The 22,048-nt window shown below is 49.6% G+C and overlaps 9 protein-coding genes across 9 annotated transcripts; 6 read left to right on the top strand and 3 right to left on the bottom strand.

Moving 5' to 3' along the window:
• Positions 1 to 208: 208 nt before the first annotated feature.
• N7506_005970 (60S ribosomal uL13 domain-containing protein) lies at positions 209 to 1,120 on the top strand (the record flags this gene model as incomplete). Its single annotated transcript, XM_056955263.1, has 3 exons — positions 209 to 262; positions 318 to 429; positions 603 to 1,120. Coding segments are annotated over 3 exons (684 nt in total), but the record flags the coding sequence as incomplete, so codon positions are not given.
• Positions 1,121 to 2,043: 923 nt separating this feature from the next.
• On the top strand, positions 2,044 to 3,999 carry N7506_005969 (putative AMP-binding domain protein; the record flags this gene model as incomplete). Its single annotated transcript, XM_056955262.1, has 5 exons — positions 2,044 to 2,181; positions 2,237 to 2,432; positions 2,492 to 2,938; positions 2,998 to 3,627; positions 3,692 to 3,999. The coding sequence occupies 5 exons, from the start codon at positions 2,044 to 2,046 to the stop codon at positions 3,997 to 3,999; spliced, it is 1,719 nt and encodes a 572-aa protein (XP_056809596.1).
• A 768-nt stretch (positions 4,000 to 4,767) lies between these two features.
• Positions 4,768 to 6,678, top strand: N7506_005968 (putative ubiquitin ligase complex F-box protein GRR1; the record flags this gene model as incomplete). Its single annotated transcript, XM_056955261.1, has 3 exons — positions 4,768 to 5,499; positions 5,557 to 6,261; positions 6,319 to 6,678. The coding sequence occupies 3 exons, from the start codon at positions 4,768 to 4,770 to the stop codon at positions 6,676 to 6,678; spliced, it is 1,797 nt and encodes a 598-aa protein (XP_056809595.1).
• A 568-nt stretch (positions 6,679 to 7,246) lies between these two features.
• Positions 7,247 to 10,213, top strand: N7506_005967 (M28 family metallopeptidase; the record flags this gene model as incomplete). Its single annotated transcript, XM_056955260.1, has 1 exon — positions 7,247 to 10,213. One exon carries the CDS (start codon positions 7,247 to 7,249, stop codon positions 10,211 to 10,213), a length of 2,967 nt encoding a protein of 988 aa, XP_056809594.1.
• Positions 10,214 to 10,690: 477 nt separating this feature from the next.
• Positions 10,691 to 13,120, bottom strand: N7506_005966 (uncharacterized protein; the record flags this gene model as incomplete). The annotated part of the gene is made up of 5 exons (XM_056955259.1): positions 10,691 to 11,592; positions 11,644 to 11,822; positions 11,879 to 11,967; positions 12,025 to 12,094; positions 12,165 to 13,120. Coding segments are annotated over 5 exons (2,196 nt in total), but the record flags the coding sequence as incomplete, so codon positions are not given.
• A 741-nt stretch (positions 13,121 to 13,861) lies between these two features.
• Positions 13,862 to 14,968, bottom strand: N7506_005965 (uncharacterized protein; the record flags this gene model as incomplete). The annotated part of the gene is made up of 1 exon (XM_056955258.1): positions 13,862 to 14,968. One exon carries the CDS (start codon positions 14,966 to 14,968, stop codon positions 13,862 to 13,864), a length of 1,107 nt encoding a protein of 368 aa, XP_056809592.1.
• Positions 14,969 to 15,841: 873 nt separating this feature from the next.
• Positions 15,842 to 16,747, bottom strand: N7506_005964 (NAD-dependent epimerase/dehydratase family protein; the record flags this gene model as incomplete). The annotated part of the gene is made up of 1 exon (XM_056955257.1): positions 15,842 to 16,747. The coding sequence occupies one exon, from the start codon at positions 16,745 to 16,747 to the stop codon at positions 15,842 to 15,844; it is 906 nt and encodes a 301-aa protein (XP_056809591.1).
• Positions 16,748 to 18,500: 1,753 nt separating this feature from the next.
• On the top strand, positions 18,501 to 19,091 carry N7506_005963 (uncharacterized protein; the record flags this gene model as incomplete). Its single annotated transcript, XM_056955256.1, has 1 exon — positions 18,501 to 19,091. One exon carries the CDS (start codon positions 18,501 to 18,503, stop codon positions 19,089 to 19,091), a length of 591 nt encoding a protein of 196 aa, XP_056809590.1.
• A 672-nt stretch (positions 19,092 to 19,763) lies between these two features.
• On the top strand, positions 19,764 to 22,018 carry N7506_005962 (fungal specific transcription factor domain-containing protein; the record flags this gene model as incomplete). Its single annotated transcript, XM_056955255.1, has 5 exons — positions 19,764 to 20,449; positions 20,523 to 20,844; positions 20,896 to 20,999; positions 21,050 to 21,452; positions 21,503 to 22,018. The coding sequence occupies 5 exons, from the start codon at positions 19,764 to 19,766 to the stop codon at positions 22,016 to 22,018; spliced, it is 2,031 nt and encodes a 676-aa protein (XP_056809589.1).
• Positions 22,019 to 22,048: the final 30 nt, after the last annotated feature.

Below are 22,048 nucleotides of genomic sequence, written 5' to 3'. Positions count from 1 at the left end.
ATAGCGCACAACAGAATCACGGGAAAGTGGACACGATCAAGTCACATGATCCCTTCCTGATTGGTGAGGTTAGGGCTTTGTTAGGGCTACCCACTTCCAAACTAAGCACCCTCCTCGCTTAGCCGGGAAAGTGCGACTCTGACTTTCGTTGTGAGCAGATCCGACGACATCCAACGACAAACCGCCAACTCCATCCCCGGGACATTAGATCGTCAACATGTCCTCCTTTGAATCCGTTGTCACGATCGACGGCAAGGGTCACGTAAGGATTGCCCTCGTCCGCTGAATCTCCAACGTTCGCCCGCTAACGAATGCAGCTTCTCGGTCGTCTTGCCAGCACTGTCGCCAAGCAGCTGCTCAACGGTCAGAAGATCGTCGTTGTGAGATGTGAGGCCCTCAACATCTCCGGCGAGTTCTTCCGTGCGAAGCGTACGTTCAACCCATTCTCAAATTTCTCCCCCCGTGTGATATCAGGACTGCGATCAGTGGAGGAAGCACAACGAACACAAGAATCAGCGAAACCGAAACTGCTCGCAGTGGGAGGATATACACAATACTGGGAAATCTCAAGACAGAAGACTAACTTGAATTCCAACGCACAGTCAAGTACCACGCCTACCTTCGCAAGATGACTCGTTTCAACCCCACCCGTGGTGGTCCCTTCCACTTCCGCGCTCCCTCCCGCATTCTCTACAAGGCCATCCGCGGTATGATTCCCCACAAGACCGCCCGTGGTGCCGCCGCTATGGAGCGCCTTAAGGTCTTCGAGGGTGTCCCCCTCCCTACGACAAGAAGAAGCGCGTTGTCGTTCCCCAGGCCCTCCGTGTCCTGCGTCTGCGCCCCGGCCGCAAGTACTGCACCGTTGGCCGTCTCAGCCACGAGGTTGGCTGGAAGTACCAGGATGTTGTTTCTCGGTATGTCAAGTGTCCCAGTCTACATGATCTGTCCACACCGACAAATTCTAACCGTTATTTTCTACAGTCTCGAGGAGCGCCGGAAGGTCAAGAGCAAGGCTTACTACGAGCGCAAGAAGGCCGCTCGCCGCAACCTTGCCAAGGCGGAGCAGGGAGCGAACGTGGACAGCAAGACCAAGACCCAGCTTGCTCAGTATGGATACTAGATACCTTTAGCGCGGCTGGATGTTGTGTCGAGCGATGGTTCTGGGATGGGATCGCGGACGGTTTTCTTTCAGCGAATTTGAACGGCAAGCCGACCGACCTTGTTCTGCGGCCCGGTCCCCAACCTCATGAATACCACTGTCTGTGACGCACATGGATCGGGGACTGGGGTCTTCGGGATTTTCAAAAGTCGAAAAAAAACGGAGTCGTTTGGGATTAAAGGTTCAAAATTAGCTGGCCGTTGACTCGCGCCGTGGCGGTTTAATCCAAAGAAACAATTTTCAAGAGTTCAACATGATTCTTATGATTAAAAAATACTCTAACCTATCTTTTCTCACCCAAGTGTTTCATTTCCTTGTAACCGTTAAGCCAGTTACTCGTCCTCATTACCTTGAAAGCGTGATACTATACGGAAGAACACTAGCACCCGTGGACTGCTTCTTTTCTGTACTGTATCTGGATTGCATCGTCATGGTCAATAAATTTACCTTTGGAAATCAAGTCCATGTTTTGGTCCCAGCAGCCAGAACCAATACAATTGCCGTGGAGACGATTTTGCAATCTCTCGGGAGCCATTGTGCGGTCTGGGGACACCATATTTAGTAAACATCTGGGGGATCATGTCTCCACACAAGTAGACATCAGGTCCAATCTATTGTGATAATCACGGAATGGATATCAAAAATGAGGCCGTACTCATTCCCTTAGTCCGAACCCCAGGCTTAGTTCCCGAATCCCCCGCTTGTGATCCGCTGGATTGTATAGCCTAGGTTAACCGCATTAGTAACAGGGCTTCATCCCCGCATTTCTCCAACTTGGAGTAATTCATCTGTACATCTTGATGCACCTCTGTACATTTCCCTACATTTATCCACTTTGACATACATCGGCTGTATGACATCTTGTGCTTCATTCTCTGTGCAACATGTCTAGTGTGAAATCCCGGCTATCAGGCCTTTTGGGCCACTTCAATGCCCCTTCACCCACTGTTGAGCACCAAATCAACCACCACACGCTGTCGCCAACCTTCTTTCTTCCAAGGGCTGCTGCAATTGAGCCCAATGTGAGATTGACATTCATCGATTCATCATATACAGTTCCTGACAAGAGTTCCACAGGCCGAGGCCATTTACCATGTGACAGCCAACAACAAGATCTTGCGGCGGACCTATGGCGAAGCCGCGGACAGAGCCAGAGGTTTAGCTTACTACCTCAAGAAGCATGGGTACAGCAGAGTTGGGATTCTTTGTCCCAATACCCCGGCATTCCTGGAATCGATCTTTGGAATTGCGGCGGCTGGTGCTGTCAACGTCGGTATGAGCCGAGTATATATCTAACGGGATCCATGAGGAATGCAACTGACCAACTCAAAGCTGTCAATTATCGTTTGAAGCAGGAAGATATCTCTTACATTTTTGATCATGCCGATGCGCAGGTACTCATCGTCGACGAAGAATACCTTCCACTGCTGGAGAACTACCGATCCCAGTACCCACATATCCCTATCATTGTAGATACCGATACCGATGCAACCGAGGGTGAGCTGACAGGGCCATTCGACGATGCTATCCTGGAGGGCTTGAAACACGACTTGGATACCGGTTCTCATGGCTGGCAAGGGCTTGAGACTCAAGCGGCCGATGAAGAATCCACACTTGCGTTAGCCTACACCAGCGGGACAACAGCTCGACCCAAGGGCGTCGAATTCAACCACCGCGGCTGTTATCTTGCGACACTGGGAAACGTCATTGAATCCGGACTCAACTACCACAAGGGACGTGCTCGTTACCTTTGGACCTTGCCAATGTTCCATGCTATGGGTTCGTACACAACGGATTTGTGAGCAGCGCAAACACGAAGCTGACACGAATACATACAGGATGGACATTCCCATGGGCTGTAACTGCGGTACGAGGAACGCATTACTGTTTACGCAAGATAGACTACCCTGAAATATGGAGACTGCTCAAAGAAGAGCGCATCACCCATTTCAACGCCGCCCCTACTGTGAATACTTTGCTTTGCAATGCCAAAGAGGCAGAGAAGCTGCCTGAGCCTGTCCGTGTCACGGTCGCAGCCAGCCCTCCCACGCCTCATCTTTTTGAACAAATGACAGACTTGAACTTGCATCCTGTACATGTCTATGGTATGACCGAGACGTACGGTCCGATCACGAAGGGATACCAACTCCCCGAATGGGATGCCATCGATCTCAAAGAGAAGTACAAGAAAATGGCCCGTCAAGGCCATGGTTTCATCACAAGTCTTCCTGCGCGGGTCATCAAGACCGAAGTCCCGGAGGGAACTATCACCGATGTCAGCAAGGATGGCCAGGAGATCGGAGAGATCGTCTTCATCGGAAACATCTGCGCCCGGGGATACTACAAAGACCCCGAAGCAACTCGGAAACTTTTTGCAGGAGGTGTACTGCACTCTGGTGATCTCGCCGTCTGGCATCCGGATGGCGCAATTCAGATTCTTGACCGTGCTAAGGATATTATCATCAGTGGTATGTTCTACATATTGAAAGAAATATCAGAACCGGAGAAGCTGAGCAAGCTAACAATCAACAGGTGGTGAAAACATATCCTCCGTAGCCTTAGAGTCTATGCTGGTCACGCATCCGGGTATTTTGGAAGCCGGCGTTGTCTCTGTTCCGGATTCTCACTGGGGCGAGAGACCCAAAGCCTTTATTACAATCAAGCAGGGCATCAGCCTGGAAGGCTCGGAGGTGATCACCTGGGCTCGGAATGTCAGCGGTATCAGCAAGTTCATGATTCCCCGGGAGGTGGAAGTGGTGACAGAGCTTCCTAAGACCAGCACTGGTAAGATTCGGAAGAATATCCTCCGCGACTGGGTGAAGGGCCGGACGGAAGGTTAGAACATTCCAACACAAAGATAGTATAAGGCTAGATTTTTGAATACATAAAGAGATTCTGGAAGAAAGTAGGCAAATTCCCTACATTCCAATGAGGTCAGATGCTCAGTATTTCGGTCAAATGTAGATCGATTGCAGATCCAGCACGAGGTCATGTCATCCGAATGTACTTGGAGTTCTGAGCACGCCTATCCTCCGCTTCCAAATAAGTTTTCTTGAATTCCATGAGTAGAGAGGTGAGTTACCGACCCGTGGACACAGTAGATGCAACTGGGCATCTTATCAGGCGATAAGCAGATGCTTGGCACGGACTCCGCAGCCATTGTGAAACCCGGGCCCATTGCCTCCCCCTCCATTGCCGCCTGTATCCCTTCACATTTTCTTGCATTGGATCTCCTATCACTTGCATCTGGTCCAAGGGGCGCTCGAGGAGATCTAGATCGCTCAACTAACTTTGAGTTTGATCCGGTTCTTTCTCCCTTTCATCTACGCGCCGCGATCCCACGCTTACATCCTCAACCTCGTGCATCCTCTTACTGCAGACATCTGCCTGAAAACCATACCCATCTACTCCACGACTCACATCGGGGAATTCTTGGGACATCTTCCCGCGAACTACTTACACTGTGAACTAGATTTTGTTGAATCAGTTCTTCACATGCACCCTCCACCCATGCCTATTCCCCTCGAGTAATGAGACTTCAACCACCTCAAGAGCACAATACAACTACAAACCGGACCACACTCACTCCGCAACAACCTACGCCAAAGATGCCTCGCCCACGAGAAGCTGGCCGGTATCCGAGCGCAGCCCCTTCCGAAACCTCTGGATCGACGTCACCAGAACGTGCCGCCGACGATGACACCGACTTCTTCATGGCTCAGGCCAACGACTCACAATCATCCATCGGCGTCGCTAATTTCCGCGACTCCCACCCGCAAAATGTGCGTTCTGTGCCATTGCCACCAATCGGCCGTCTCCCACCTGAGATCCTGATCTCGATCTTCTCTAAACTGGCCTCACCCGTGGACATGCGTAACAGTATGCTAGTATGTCGGGGATGGGCCTCAAATGCAGTCGGAATACTTTGGCACCGACCATCATGCAACACATGGACCAACCTGGGAAGAGTGACGACATCACTTGGGGAACCGAACAGCCTCTTCAACTACGCAGACCTCATTAAGAGACTCAACTTGTCTGCATTGTCACATCAAGTGAACGATGGCACGGTTGTCCCTTTCAACCAGTGTAAGCGCATCGAGCGTTTGACACTGACAGGCTGTAAACAACTTACGGACAAAGGAGTTTCAGACTTGGTGGAGGGCAACCGACACCTGCAGGCACTGGATTGTTCGGACATCAAAAATCTCACAGATCGCACCATTTATTTGATTGCAAAGGACTGTCCTCGGTTGCAGGGCCTCAACGTCACGAACTGTACAGCTCTCACCGACGATGCATTGTTCGAGGTGTCAAAAAATTGCCGCCAAATCAAGAGAGTATGTAAACCTCAGACATGATGCTTTGCATACCGCTCACTGCTAATGTCAAAATAGTTGAAACTTAATGGAGTCTGGGGTGTCAGGGACCAATCCATTCTATCCTTCGCAGAAAAGTGTCCTTCTATTCTGGAAATTGATCTGCACACCTGCAACATGGTCACCGCAAAAGCAGCAACCGCATTGCTCACATCACTTCGGCACCTTAGAGAACTGCGCCTCGCACACTGCACCCAGGTCGATGACACTTCATTCATGTCATTACCCCCGCAGATGACCTTTGACAGTCTTCGTATCTTAGACCTCACTGCATGCGAAGGCGTGAGGGATGAATCAGTTGAAAAGATCGTGCAGTCAGCTCCTCGCTTACGAAACCTCGTACTCGCCAAGTGTCGGTTTATCACTGATCGATCTGTGATGGCCATTTGCAGACTAGGAAAAAATCTTCACTATGTTCATTTGGGTCACTGCTCAAACATTTCCGACGCTGCCGTGATTGCCCTGGTCAAGTCTTGCAACCGCATTCGATACATCGATCTAGCCTGTTGCAACCGCTTGACCGACCACAGCGTGCAGCAATTGGCTACCCTCCCCAAACTGCGACGAATTGGGCTGGTCAAATGCCAGGCTATCACCGATCAAAGCATATTGGCGTTGGCCAAGCCCAGAGTCGCTCATCATCACCACCCCAACGGGCACACCAGCAGCGCTAGTAGCCTGGAGAGAGTTCATCTGAGCTATTGCGTTCAGTTGAAGATGGGAGTATGTATAACCTATTGAAATGTCTCAAAAAAACACTCTTGCTAACATATTCCCCAGGGTATCCACGCTTTGTTGAACCACTGCCCCCGCTTAACCCACCTGAGTTTGACTGGCGTTCAAGAGTTCTTGCACGAAAGCCTGACTGCGTTCTGCCGAGAAGCCCCTCCGGAGTTCACCCAGCAACAGCGAGATGTCTTCTGCGTGTTCAGCGGCGACGGTGTCACCCGACTCCGTGATTACCTGAACCATAACAAAGCTTCTTACCCGGAAGAAACAGAAGCTACCATGTACGACGACGACGAGGAACTGGAAGGGGAGGGAGATGCAGACGAAGGTCAGATGGCTGGGATGATGAACGCCGCTGTCATCAACGATGATGATGAGGATGTTATCGACGTTTCGACGTTGAACACATGATACGATACCCCCTTTCCTAGTTGAAAATGAGCCAAGGGCCGGAATTTCTTTATTGTTTTCTTTTTCTCTTTTATCTGCTATTTTCCAAAGTTTGGATCAAGGCAGTCATCTCTATTCATGTGAGCGAAGATTATCTTTTAGGTGGGAATTGCATTAGCTCGTTAGCGGTCACAGCCTTTATGGAATGCGAATTGCATAGAATACCAAGCAATCGGTTTGCTACTTAGTGATATCCTGCTAGAATATCCCATTATTTCAGCTTGCACTACTCTGTACTAGGTCTCTGCATGTTTTCAAGGTTGCCTAGTCATTTTGGAAATGACTGATATCACGATTGCTGGAACAACAAGGAAAGACAATAAACAAGCAAAATTTGCATACTGTAAAAATACAAGTTATCACCTGGGCATATGAGCAGTATAACTGAGCTACCAACTACAAACAAGAGGGAAGTTGAACGCTGAGTGTAGAGTAGCATTGCGGGATCGGCACATGTGAAGGTGCAAGCTCCCCCGCATTTGCTCGATTTCGACTCCAACACCTCTCCGACCCAAACTACCACAGGGTTATGGCTTCTCACAAGGCCAAGAACCCTCTCGCGTTTACGCCGTGGCCGGTGACAATAATTACAACGGTCGTGTATCTCGCACTGATCATCCCCTTGCTGGTGATTCATCACAACGTCCCATCGGCGCCCCAGACAGCCCCGAACGGCCTCAACCTTACAGAAGCATGGCAAGACCTCCAAAGCCTCACCAAAGGCTTCCATCCCTATAACTCGCACCAAAACGACGAAGTCCGCTCATGGCTTCTCGAGCGCATCGACGCGATCCAGCAATCCGCCCCATCCGCCGAAGATTTCCATGACGCGAAAGAGGAAAAGCCAGATGTTTTTGTCTTCGATGACTTGGTCTCCAATCTGACATTCATTGACAAAAGTGTCGGTGTCTACTTTGAAGGAACCAACATTCTCGTCTACATTCGTGGCTCCGATGACAAAAAAGAGAGCTGGTGGGAAACGCCCGGCCGGTATCCCGTTGGCAAAGGCGGTGTTTTAGTCAACGCGCACTACGACAGCGTCTCAACCGGATACGGTGCTACAGATGACGGAGTTGGTGTCGTGACATGTCTGCAGCTAGTCAAATATTTCCTCACGCCGGGCCACGCGCCGCGACGCGGATTGGTCGTTCTCTTCAACAACGGCGAGGAGGATTACCTGAATGGCGCACGCGCCTACAGCCAGCACCCGATGGCGAAGTTTGCCCACACATTCCTGAATCTTGAAGGCGCTGGCGCTGGCGGGCGCGCTACACTGTTCCGCAGCACCGATACGGAGGTTACGCAGGCGTATGCCAAATCGCCGTATCCGTTTGGCTCAGTGCTGAGCTCTAATGGATTTGACAAGGGCTTGATCAGTAGTCAGACAGACTATGTCGTCCTGGATGGTATTTTGGGACTGCGTGGGCTGGATGTTGCTTTCTTTGAACCCAGAGCTCGCTACCACACCGATCAGGACGACGCACGTCATACAAACCTTGACTCGCTCTGGCATATGCTCTCTGCTGCTGTTGCGACTACAGAGGAGCTTGTATCTGACAACACTGATCGGTTTGATGGTCATCTCCGAGACGATGGAACCGTGCCTAGTGGCTCGGGGACTCGGGCTGTGTGGTTCGATCTTTTTGGAAGCGCCTTTGCTGTGTTCCGCCTGCATACGCTCTTTGCATTGTCTGTCACTCTGCTGATAGTGGCACCGTTGACTTTGCTTGTCACCAGCGTAATCTTGTCCAAGGCCGATAGGATGTATCTCTTCCGTTCCTCGGCCTACTCGGAGATAAGTGATGACCATGTCTCTTTGCGCGGTCTACGAGGCTTCTTCCGTTTCCCATTCTTGATCGCAATCCCTACATCCGTGACTATCGGACTAGCCTACCTAGTAACAAAGGTCAACCCTCTGATTGCGCACAGCAGCTCATATGCTGTCTGGAGCATGATGATCTCCGCTTGGTTTTTCCTGGCTTGGTTCGTGTCTCGGGTTGCTGACTTTGCGCGCCCATCGGCTTTCCACCGAGTATACACATGGACCTGGATGTTTGTTCTGACATGGTCTTTCATGGTCATTGCCACTGTTTATGAGAACGAGGAGGGACTCGCTGGCGGGTATTTCATGCTGTTCTATTTCGCAGGCACTTTCTTGGCCACCTGGATCTCATATATGGAACTCTTCTCATTACCGTCGAAATCCAGCTACGTGAGCCAGTTCGGAGAGTCAAGGCGACCCAGCACCCAGGGTAGTCGCCTGGCCACTTCAGGTGATGAGCACCAGACAGATGATGCTGAAGAGGACCCGACAGAGTCAACCTCGTTGCTGCATAGCCCACACCGGCCCACATTCGCAAACTATGTTCGTGTTGGTGCTGACCACAACTCCCATGGATTGGAAGAGGAGGATGAAGAGAGAGATCCCAATGTGTATGAACATGAACAAACATGGAGTGGTGCAATGCCCCGATGGACGTGGATCTTGCAACTGTTGATAACAGCCCCGGTCGTTCTGATGTTGATCGTCCCGCTAGCTCTGATCATCACCGGCGCTTTGAACCAGACAGGTCAGGATGGCAGTCCCCAGCTCATTGTCTATCTTATGACTGCTGGCCTCACTGCGCTTCTCTTTGCACCCACTCTGCCCTTCATCCACCGCTACACTTACCATCTCCCTATCTTTTTGCTCTTCGTCTTCATTGGCACCATGATTTACAACCTCACTGCTTTCCCATTCGCAGATTCCAACCGCCTGAAGTTGTTCTTCTTGCAGGAAGTCGACCTTGACACTGGTATCTCTACCGCCTCGTTGACCGGCATGCCTCCATTTGTGAAGGATGTTGTTTATGACCTCCCTAGCGCAGCAGGACAAGAAGAGACCTGCACCTGGGTCAAGAGAAGCAAGAATGTGATCCAGCGTTGCTCTTGGAGTGCGCCCTTGCCCCGTGTTGCTCTCGGCGTGGAATCTCAACCTCTTGATAGCGACAGTGCCGAGGCTTTGATTCAAGCTACCGAGCTTTCGTCAGATTGGATCACATTCAGTATTTCCTATCCGGAGCCAGGCAGGCCTTCCGCTCGATTCGAACTTTCAGGCCAAAACACCAAGGCCTGTCGTATCGATGTGGACACCAACAGCATCAAAAACTTCAGCGTTTCCGGCTCATCTGCCCCGGACGACCGCTTCATTGACCCGTCCCCAGAAGGCTTGAAACAAATCCGACTCTGGAGTCGTACATGGGACAATAGCTGGACTGTGGATGTTGACTTTGCCAATGATGAATCATCCGACGAGAACGAGACTGAACTCGTCGAAGGCCCCATCACAGGTCGCATCACTTGCCTGTGGAGTGATAACAACCAAATTGGCCTCATTCCTGCCCTCGACGAGGTGAAGCAGTTTAGTCCAGCGTGGGTGGCTGTGACTAAGTTTTCAGATGGACTGATTGAAGGCTCGAGGAAATTCGAGATTAACAGATCTGACTTTGGGTTGTGATTTCGAGATTGCGAGGATTGAACATTTTATCTTTTGTGCTGTACGATTTAGCTTTTAGCTTGTTATGTTGAATGTGTGGGTGTGTCATTTCGCTTGGGGGGCCTGATATCTGTATCAAAGGCTTTACATACACTAATGCTCATATCTATCCACTGGAATCATTGTCTTTTACATAATTTCCTGTATTGTTTCAGAGACCGGGAATATGTCCACGTAGCGGCCTTGGAGGGGACTTATATTCAGAAGAACTGTACTAGGTAGCAACACCTTGGCAAATCATAACCCACACCTGATCTCACACAATTTTCCTGCCCTCAAATGAGATCACTAAGATCCAAGAACCCCAATACGAAGGGACTATCGCCTCCTGCAAGTCTTTCAGCTTATCTGAAATTCTCGTTCCTGTTCACAGCCAAGAACGTGAGAGACCACAGCTGGCGGATGTTGGATTCTGAACAAATCAAACGTTAGCGCAGATCATACGTCCAAAGAGTAGACCACCCCATCATAGAACATACCAGTCTGACCACCTACTCCCGGCGGCGCAGGCAATACTCCCAGAGGCGTAACATCGAATTTTCCATCCCGATACACCCAAGACCAGACCTCAGCCGAAAGTTGCTCCGAGTTGGCCTCAATGGAATCCCAAAGAGTATTATAAGCCTCCTTGACATTATAATAAACAGAGTCATCAAAGCAGAAAGCCGGGACTGGAGGAGGAACACGATCCCTCTGGTGACTCCTGACTCGAGAGGAGATGGAGAAGTTTGACGTAACCTCACACCTGCCCAGTTGATGCTCCAATCCCTTTGCCATCATCGCAAGCTGCCAAGACCAAATGACTGTTCCGTGATAAGCACCGGTCGTAAAGTTTTGCGCATAAACGGGATCACCGCCAAACGCAGGGTTAGCAACAATCATTCCAGCACCTGTCATCAATCCAGCCGGGAAGGTACGCTTGATGTTATTAGCGGATTGATTTAGGAACGGAGTGAGCTGCGCATCGTTCGTGGTGTTCAAAAGGAAGTGCCGGAAACCATCATCCGTGTTCATGACTTCGACCTTCGATAGGTTGCTGCTGCCTTCGAGAGCCACAGCATGGAAGTGGATGTCGCTGTCTATACTAGATGCTTGATCCGGACCGGGGAAGGAGGCGTTCGCATAGCTTTTAACGAGAGCTTGTGCCTTTTTCTGGGGGATCTGGACGGCGAAAAATGAAAGCGTTGAGTCTTCCCACACTTTCGCATATTTATTTGCCAGGGTGGACCAATGTCGCTGTTTGGGGTAGAGACCAGATCGAGCAAGAGTGCCAATAGCACGTAAAGCTGCCGGAACAAGAGCTGTGTTCACGTCGTAGGGAATTTGGCCACCCCCGAGACCTGGGGTTGTTTTAGTAAAAGATATGCAACAGTGCTAAACACAGTTCATACCGTATGTGCTATCTCTCCACTCTCCAACTACCTCGCCCTCGTTCAGACGGATCAGATTTTCTTTTGTCTGGTTGTGGAAGAATGGGCGAGCGAGTCGCATGACTCTTTCCGAACTGATCAATGCCAGGGCACCCCATGTCAAATTGGCATTCGCAGGGTTGACAGACCCTGCCATAGTGCTATATTGGTTTGGTAAGAGGATGCTTCAAAAGAAGAAGAGGTGAATCAAACTCACTTGAAGAAGGTAGTAGATCTGTTCTTCCCAATGGGGTTTTGCACCAGGTAGCGCTCCATCAACACCGGAAGGAAATAATCAGTGTCGATCTGTTTTCGGTGGGTTTTTTTTAGCACTGAGAACCATTCAAGTAAAGACATGCTCACCATCTTGTAGTCACATCCCATAGCGCTGCTAGTAACATTCTTCTGGGCGTTGGTCCAGGTTGCATAGTCCCTTGAACAGGAAAAAAAAAAGAACATAAGCACTCGCTCAGTGACCAAAATCAAAGCAAGGAATAACTTACCCGATCGTTTCTTCATGGCAGACGGTTCCATCGGTGCGATTGACTCGCTCCAGAACAGCCCCAATAACAGCCTCCATGGCACTACCTTCACCATAGCTCAAGACCGGCTCAAGCAGCAATGCTGCGATCATAGAATCACGGCCAAAGTAAGTCAAAAATCGCCACGCACCGGCAAGTACTTTCTCGGAGTACGAAAGGAATGATAGCGCGGCAGCCTGACCGGGCTTTTCAGCTGTCAGATTCGCGGAGGCCTCATTGAGCACCGAGGAAGGCTTGAGTGCCGTCAGTTGAGGATAGTTGATGTCTGCTGAGAAAACGTAATCTCCCGCATCGAAGCTGATGGTTCGATCCGAAAGCTTTACTTGACCATTGTTCTTCTCGGATGAATCCTTGAAAGGCCTGAAGTTGAGATGAGTTGTTGTAACATTGTCCAACCAGATTCTTTGCAGAGATACACCTCCATCGCCAGATGTGTATTTGATCGCGTCTTGAAATTCTGGATGCAGAAGGCTAGGTCCCTCAACAAAGTCCCGGATAGTGCGGATACTTCCCAAGATGCTCAAGTTTAGTGTCGCAGTAGTGTTAAAGCGAAGAACACCTTGAACGCCAACACTAGGGTTTTTGCTTGGTGACTTTGGAGCGGAGTATACTGGCCCGAGAGGTGTGCCGACGGTAGAGTTGATCAGCTCAATAGAGAGCGTGCCGTTCCCGCTACTCTGTGGCTCAAAGAACATACATGCACCACTGTCACCCGCTGGCCATGCAACGATGAGCCGTGGACCAATAATTGAAAGATCGCTATCCGGTTGCGGGCTGGTAACAACAGCTTGAGCAGCGACATTGCAGTCGGAGTAGAAATAATTGTGATATGGAAGGTCGGTCAGTGACAATGTCGAGGGTGCGTTAGTACATTTCGGAGCAGCTCGAGCACGGAGATGCTGTTGAACAATTAGTATGGCTATACAGAACATCGAAGAACGCCACTGACAGCATCACTTGTTGCGGCTACACCGAGGGCTCCCCACAGACTGAACTGTATGAGATTTCTCATGATTTGCGAATAATTGAAGGTGAATGTTACACAGGTGAGATCCAAGATAGAACCTTGGGAGCAGCCTATTATATAGAGCAAATATTCAATAAGGACCTTCCCGAAGGGTCCAGTGTATGAAGTCTATCTGTACCACTGACAGCTCTCCCCACGGGGATGTGGAGAAGTGGTACGGGTTTCCGATATTTCCCCGTAAACGCCGATCGCACACACTCCATATTCAGAGGAGCGTGCAACCAGGTTCATAGGGTCACATTTGACAAATAATTCCCCGAGACAATGGCCAGTGGGGTTTGTTCTATATACAGGAGCACAATGCATTGTTATGTTGCATTCGGCGATGGGCGGTGACGGGTCGCCAAACTGTGGATTCTCTGCGCATTGTTTGTTGGCTCGAGAGTACATCAATTATCGGAGAAATCTTTGCAGTGGCGTCAAAGAGCCGAGCGCAGGTCCCGAAATTTCACCGTAGAGGATATATCTTCGGGGTACCGAGAGGCTCACATTGAGTCCGGTCGGAGAATTGAGACAACAAGAAAAGAGCGAAAGAGAGAGAGGGATATCACGAGTTTCATCGACGCTCATATATCGTACATCATAATTCATAAACGGAGTCAGATTGTTATCAGGAACATCAGTTGACTGCTCATCCTGGTTTCTCTGTCTTGTGGGACCGACTTGTATGCCGTTGAGCTCCAGCAAAAGGATTTGTGAAGTCGATGGGGAGATGATCGACATGGTAGGCGCGACCTTCATTGCTCCATGATTCTGAGGCATCTGAATTTGTGCGCATGTGCTCGGGTGGTAGGTGTTCGAACATGGCAATGGATATATCGTCCGGGTCCATCCAGGACGGGCCACGTTGACTTGGAGGTGGAGCGGCGTGAGTCATATCGGAGGTGACGCGGGTTGCATCTACGAAATCGGGGAGGTCGTTTGGTGCGGAGAAGGATTCGGGTTTCCAGACGTGATTCTGGACCAGGTGGATGAGTTTGCCAAGGACAGCAAACTCGAGCTTCAATTTGATGCTGTACACAGCGCCCTTGAGCATGGTTTCCATGATGTAGAAATTCAAATACTCGGCGACGAGTAGTCCAATGTCTAGAATGATGATGATCATATTGATGACCAGGAGTTGGTACTGAATCTTGCGCTTGGCATGGTCTGGGTCCAGACGTATCATGCGCACAGTCTCCCAAATGTATAGCCCGGAGATGATGAACTCTTGCAGGCAAAATCCCGTCATTTGGATCTTTTCCATTATACTATATCCCGTCTTGTAAGGACCCAAACTGACAAATGGGGTTAGATTCGTGCCGTATGTAAGAACGGTTGTGGGTATATGAAGAATGATGGCGTTCACGAATATCATTATCAACACGCGCCGTAAAACACGTTGATTCGAGAGCACCAGATGTAGGCGCGAATAGAGGACAACAGATTGGCCGGTGACCATGCACCACCACCCAACCGTCAGTAAGGTGACTGGGAGCCATGCTTGACTGTCGGTGATGTTGAAAAATTTGAGTAAAAAGCCCAGTGAATAGGGAAGTAGACCGGCGGAGGAGGAAATCAGTAGACTCCAAAAGTACAGGCCCCGATAGTCTGAAAACGTGACGAAAAGGAGAATCATCAGCTCGAAGGCGTTATACCAAGTGATGCCAGCCAGGGTCGCGATCGTGATCTGCATCCCCAACGACTTTCCCCGGTAGCCACCGCTAATGCCATCTCCAGCAGCGGTAAAATCAGTCATATCGAGTCATGGACATAGTGGGCGCAGCGGAAACAAGAGACACACGACACCTCCGGGGAATCTCAAATCTAGGTAAGACGTTGGAAAAGAGAGAAGAAACAAAGAGAGGTGCAGCTGAGTCCCGAATCCACCATGCGGGGGGCCGTGATACCCCGGACTATTTGCATTCGAATAGGCAAATACTAGTCATAGCGAATGGGTCTAAAAAAATCAAGAAACCCGACTATCGGTGAGATCCAAACGCACGGAAGGATTCGCTCCCCAGTCACCCTATAACTCTTCATGATTGGAGCTGGATACGAGGTTGACCATATGCCTGTCCTGTACTCCATAAGTACTTACAGATCAATATGGAGTTAAGAATGACCGGTCACATCCCCCACGTTTCACAAATTTCATGCCACCAGCGTTAAGTCTCTCATCCAGCCTTGTCAGGGGCTAAAATGCTAGGCGAGAGAAGAAAAAAGCCACCGCGGTTAAAGGGGGGGGCCGTCCAGCGCATTACCAGCCCGTGCTTCCTTACTCCGTACAGGACCTCATGGCCCAAGGACCACTTTTTCTCGGGTTGCGATTTGTCCGGAAAATTAGAGGCAATCTTTGTCTCAGTTGCTTTTATTATTTCTTGCCGTCTCTTTCAACAAAGAATATCTGCAACTACGGAGTACGCCGCAAAAAGCGAAGAGGAACCGGGTGTATATCAATTACTTAATTTGGAGGACCACGTCGAGTTGTTTTGATGTCATGTGGCGCGTGACTCGCTTATTTAATTTCGACTCGACAACTTTGGGGGCCAGGGAATGGGGCCTTTCTTTCTTGCAAGTTTCCCGCACACGCTATAACTTTCAATAGTCTGGGGTTGGATTGGATCTCGGCTCACTCATAATATTTCATCCAATGGTGTTCTTCTCTGAAGCCTAGCAGCTCCTTAATCTTCCGATTAGTGATGGGAGCCTCCCTGGCCCCCAACTCACGCGTCACCGGTACATCAGGGCAGACTCGGGCAAGGAATTCGGCGGTGCCCTCGTAATTCGTAATTTCGTCATTGGTCGCATTGAAGATCTGGAATCCAAGGCCATCCTTCTGCACCGCGAGATCACACATTTGCCCGAGATCTCGAGCATCAATATACGCCCACCCGTGAGCCGCCCATCTGTCGGGCGTCTCAACGTACGAGCGGAACAAGGACTCTTTGTATTCCTCCGGTGCGAAGATCCGTCCAATGCGTAGCACGTAAATATCGCTTCCATATCGACGCGCGAACCCACGCGCCACTCGCTCACCACACACTTTGGCAATGGCATAAGTGTCCATGGGATTGGTGTCAACGGTCTCCTCTACCGGGAAGGATGGATAGTCCACGTCGCCTTCAGCAAAGGCAACACCGTAGACGGTGACGGAACTGGCGATCACGATCTTCTTGATGCCAAGCCGTGAGGCGGCTTCGATGATGTTATATGTTGACAGGGTGTTGCCGCGGAACGTTTCCTCGTCTGGCACGATCATATTGCGGGAGTACCCTGCCATGTGAATGACTGCATCTGGGACTAGCCCAAGTGGCTCACGAAATGGCTCTTGCAGGCGGAAATGAGAACCCAGGGCACTGTACACTTGACCGCTGTTGGTGAGATCAACCCGCAGGGTGTGGACGCGCTCTTCTAGTTCCGCGGGAAGAGGAATGAGGTCCAAATTCAGAATAGCATGTCCTTGTTTCAGAAGATATTTGATGATGTGTTGGCCCGCCTTTCCGGAGCCTCCAGTGACGACAATGCGCTTCCCCATGTTGTCTTGAAATCTGGAGAGGGGAGCTTAGATATTGCGGGGTATGGGGTATAGGCGGGACTAGAATGTGAAGTTCACTCAAGATACTGCAGAAGCCAAGTCAATTGTAAAGTTTCAAAGTTGTATCCAGCAAACTTTTCTTCATCAAAATCCACCGAAAGCCATCGAATCCATCGCACCTGGTTTGTGGATCGTGGGTTCGGAATGTGACTTACCGAAGTGCTCGGCCCGAGAGAAATGGAAGGAAAGCTCCCGAGGTGATCACAGCAACCGTCACCAATGCCAGTCAGCTTGACTAGAGGTAAAAATGTCAAAACAGCTTCTTTACAGTGTAACATGGTTGTGCTAAAATAAATTAGAATAGAAACTTTCTCGTTAACTTAGCTGCTTACATTCAAAACACAACCAAGCTCTAAAGTAATGTGTGATCCATAAAGATAACAGCGCAAACACCGTAAACAGTTGACTCAAATAGCTTGTACTGCTGAAAGCTCAACTAAGTATACCCCTCTTAAAGACAAGGGAAAACCATTCAATGAAAGTAGTCTTTGCATTCTTGGCAGCAAACGAAAAATTGCCAATCAGGTCTATACGTGTTGCTACGTACAAACACATGGTCTAGGCCAACTACTCCACATGGCATTTCACCTACTCGGGAATCTTGCTCCTCTCAACAGAGTTCAAGACGTTGGCAAGCGCAATACGGAGTACGGAGTAGTCTCATTAGTCTCACTAGTACATCTGGTTATCGCCCCATTCAGTTTCTCTTGACCAGTAGCTAGATGACCTGGAATTTCAAGGTTTGGTCCTAATGATATTCCCAAACCTGCCAATGTAAACTCACAGGAGCAATACCTGCCCATATAACCATCATGGAGAGCTCTGGAGTAGGAGCTCCAAATGCGATGGTTGCGTATCAGTATCAAGATAACTAGAGGTTGGCTAGTGATACCTAAATGATGACCAGAGAGAGCTCCCGGGCAGCCTCGCAAGCTGACCGTTGACAGTGACAGAAGGTTCAATATCTAATGGGAACAATACACACCTTATATCTAGTGGAGGATCATGCTTATTGTCTAAGCACCAGTATACCAACGCATACGGCACGATGATTGGTCAAGTTTCAGCACAGGGGCTTACAGGCGCAATTGCCAAGAAATGTGGGATGATCTTTATTTGGAATCTCAGGTGTACTCCACTCCATGGCTCTGTCAGATTGACCCGTTGGAGTGCTCCAAACATTAAAGCTCGTAATAGAGCCTTGGTGCAGTATTCCTGCTGGTATTCACCCAACGAACACTGCTGATCTCGAGGCTGAGCATGAAGACTTGATATCCACCCTGGACGCTACTGCAGGGTCTAACCCAGAGCCACAATTATGGCAATGATTTACTACCCCCCTTCTTCGCTGTACAACGGTGAGCCCGGCCACATGTAAGCTGAGCCTCTCAGCCGTCTTCTGCCTCTCGATGTCAGGTCTGCAGAAATCGCTCCTTTGCTCTTTGATTCTTTCCACGTTCCCAATTTGAAATCATGGTCACCGACAACCGAGCATGTTATTTTCCCTCGGGCGCAGATGCCCCAAACAACGTACCATGCAGATCCGATGCGAATACATGGTGCTGTGGCAAGAGCGATATTTGTTTAGACAACGGTCTTTGTCTGAATGCAGGGCACCAGCCATATGTTTTGTCGCGAGGAGCATGCACAAGTAAAGATTGGACTGGGTGCACAGAACATTGCAGTAAGAAAAATGGACTTTCTCTCCACAGAACAGAAAAATGGGCCAGTATTGACCAATTGTGGCATTATAGAAGATTCCACCCCCCAAGTGGGCGCCTCCATTAGCAATATCTACTTCAACGGTTCCTCCTCCCTGTACTGCTGTGGCTCGCCGATCGCAGTCGGCTCTACTGTCGTCTGTCCCTCCACATCTGACAATGATGGCGAGCCTTTCACCGTACAGAGTGGAAGAGTCATTCCTGGCCGTGCTCTTCTTGAAAACGTCTCTAGCCTCAAAAACACATCTTCCACCGGATCCAACTCATCGAACGGGTCAGACAGGACGAGCTGCCAGACATGCCATGACACTGCAATTGGCGCCGGTGTTGGTGTCCCACTAGGGGCATTGGCGTTGCTATTTGTGATCTGGGCAATTATTGAGCGAAGAAGAGCTTCTCGACTCAGTCGCGCTTTGGGTGAACCAGCACTGGCGGGCTCAGCGCCGGTCCAGCTACAATCGGAGAACAGTGAGCTTTCCGGACACACTAGAAAGCGCAATGCAATGGTTGAGTTGGAGGGCGGACGCCCAGAACTTGATAGTGGTGTATCGACAAGAGGATGACAGCATATTAGCTGCTTGGACCCAAGGCTGGGTCACTTAATATGGCATTGGCATGATGTTCTTATGAGGACTAGAACGTGATATAATAAAGGAGATTCCGATGTATTGCCAAAAAAAGTCGGTAGGTGCCACGATGTTGAAGTCGAAATAGCCGAGCAACTACTTTGTAAGACTCAACTAACAAGGCTTGTGTTGGTGGCCTAATAAACAAGGCCTTGGTACTTTCGTGCGGGGGTTTACCCCGGATCTCATTTTATTCACAGGACATCTCGCTTCCAGGGTTTCTTCCCTTCTATCAAATCTGTACATATTTTGAGCGACTGTGATTGGTGCATTTGGAATTTCCCGTCTTCGTCTTCCCAAGCTCCCATGCTTCATCCCCAACAATCATGTCGGACGATTATCCTAACAAGCGCCGACGCGGCAAAGAACGCGTCCGAGTGACTCGAGCCTGTGATGGATGCAAGCGGTAACCTTCATTTCACCGCAGTCATTTCGCGATACTGACCTTGAGCTAGGAAAAAATTGAGATGCTCCGGGACGCTTCCATGTTCACTCTGTCTTCGATCGGGGGCTGACTGTGAATACAATGCGGAGTATACCAGGGGCAAAAAAACCGAGATTCCTTTGCTTGAGCAGCATGAATTTGTTTCTCAAAAGTCGCCGTCGACGATGAGACGTCAGTCCGTACCCAACACAACCACGCGGGCATTAGGCTCCGTGCAGCAATCGTCGGGGCGATCAGTCATCTCCACCGAAGAGCGATCTCTTCCTGCAACTGCATCACCGGTAGCAACGCTGGCCAGAGCCACAGATAACGAAGAGCAGGCATACGGTCTGGATTTACATCCTACACAGGCATTATCTGAATCGCGACTGCCAAATCCCCATCTGGCTGCCTTGCAACGAGGGGAAGAGATAGAGGCGGTGTCATCTCGCACTTCTCCAGAGAGGGATCAAACAGATCTTGAAGGACACTATGTAGGACCATCTTCAGGGGTTTCCTTTTTGCTGCGGGTCCAAAAAAGAATTCACGAGAACGTGGCTATCTTCTCGAATGAACCAATTTTCAATTTCGGAGATGCACCTTTACCCCGACATGATCCTCATTTCTTGGTTCTCCCGCCAAAGGACGAAGCAAGAGTCTTAGTGAACCGATACTTCGATTTCGCCTTCCCGACTCATCGTTTTTTGCACCAGGCTAGCGTCGAAACCTGGCTCGAGTCATTCTACTCAGATGTGCATGGTTCAGATGAAACGTTGAGTCAAGCAGTCAAGGCATTGCTGCTGATGGTCATGGCCCAAGGGAAGCAATATCTAGCTAAACAAAATCCTCCTGTCGCTCAGTCTGTGAAGAGGTACAGATACACCGGACCATGTTGATAACCAAGCAATTTTAGACACAGACCAACTGACCATGGCTCAATTTAGTAACGTTTACTTCGCTGCCTCGGAGAACCACTTGCTTTCAGAAACAGGCTCAGTGAGGCTTGCCAGCATCCAGGCTCGCCTTGCTCAGTGCTTCTATCTCCTATCGGAATCGAGAGTGAATCATTGCTGGAGCTTGTTCGGTACCACTGGCCGCCTCGCTTTGGCAATTGGACTCCATAGGCGTTGGCGGCGGGAGGCTATAAGCGATCATGTTGAGAACGAATGTCGGAAGAGAGTCTTTTGGTGCGCATATAGCTTGGACGTCTACCTCAGCGCTGCTTTAGGACGACCGAAGATATTTCACGATGAGGATATTGACCAAGTGAGTTATCCTGAATGAGACACCACAGCGATTCTAACTCCCCAAATCAAGGACCTTCCGGCATGTGCAAGCGATAGTCAAATCGTGAAGAGCACAATATTACCAAATGTTTCCCAGGGCCAAAACATCATGCTAGCCCCCGTGTTTCACGCAAAGTCAGATGTCTCACTCCACAATAACGATTCTTGCAACTGATACATTACAGACTGGTACGAATTATAAGTGGAATCTTGAAGGATCTGTATGGACTTCAGCAGAAAAATGTGGAGACGCAGACAGAGATTGCACTGAAGTATGGTGCTGACCTTGCGGACTGGCGCAGTGGCATTGCTCCATTTCTGCAAACACCCAACATTGAGCTTCTTCAGGCAACGTACCAGAGACAGTACAATGTTCTAAATTTTGCATTTGCGCATGCAGAGATTCTATTATACAGGCCGTTTCTTCTTCGAAATCTCGCGTGTCTAGGCAGACGATCTGGTCCGAAAAACTCTCAGCTCCAGGAAGACATACAAATGAATATTGAGAAATGTCTGCATGCAGCTTCAAGGATTGCAGGGTTGTTTAAAGAACTGTGCAGATCGAGGCGGATGTATAGATTCTTCTGGGTAAGTGCACCGTGATTACAGCCCAGCAAATCGTCTGACCTGCTGATTAGTTCACACATTATTATGTTTTCTGTGCGATTGTCATCCTCTATGTCTTTGTGATCCAAAACCGCTCAAGCCCAAGAGAGGACCTTGTGCATTATCTACAGATGGGCGAGGAGGCCCAAAATGAGCTTTCAAATTGCGGGACACAAGCGTCTTTCCCTCAACGATACGTTGTTGTCCTCGAAGAGCTGAGGAAAGAAGCAATGAGACTGACGGAGCAGTCCTCCGCTATGACCAGGAATAGAGATGGTTTGCAAGAGAGCCATAGAGTGACCGAGAAGGCCGATCTTGATACCATCTTACCCCATGAGACGGTCCTTGACACTGACACCTACAACAATACATTGGATAACGAACTCGGGGAGTCTGAGCCAGCTGACTGGATGACAAATTTCGCTCAAGATCCTAGTCCAGCGTCATACCTTGCGGATATGACAGGTTGGGGTGAATTCGACTCGCTTGTCTTGACTGGGTTAGGAGAATTGAGTCACATTTTTCCAGAGAATGGTAGCCAACACTAGCTGCTATCGGCTAATGATTATAGCTTCAAT

This window comes from Penicillium brevicompactum, assembly GCF_028827555.1.
Source record: "Penicillium brevicompactum strain IBT 35665 chromosome Unknown utg000005l_segment0_segment0, whole genome shotgun sequence".
Classification (NCBI taxonomy): domain Eukaryota; kingdom Fungi; phylum Ascomycota; class Eurotiomycetes; order Eurotiales; family Aspergillaceae; genus Penicillium; species Penicillium brevicompactum.
The sequence above is the reverse complement of the archived record's forward strand: the minus strand, read 5'-3'. Positions and strand labels throughout refer to the sequence as shown.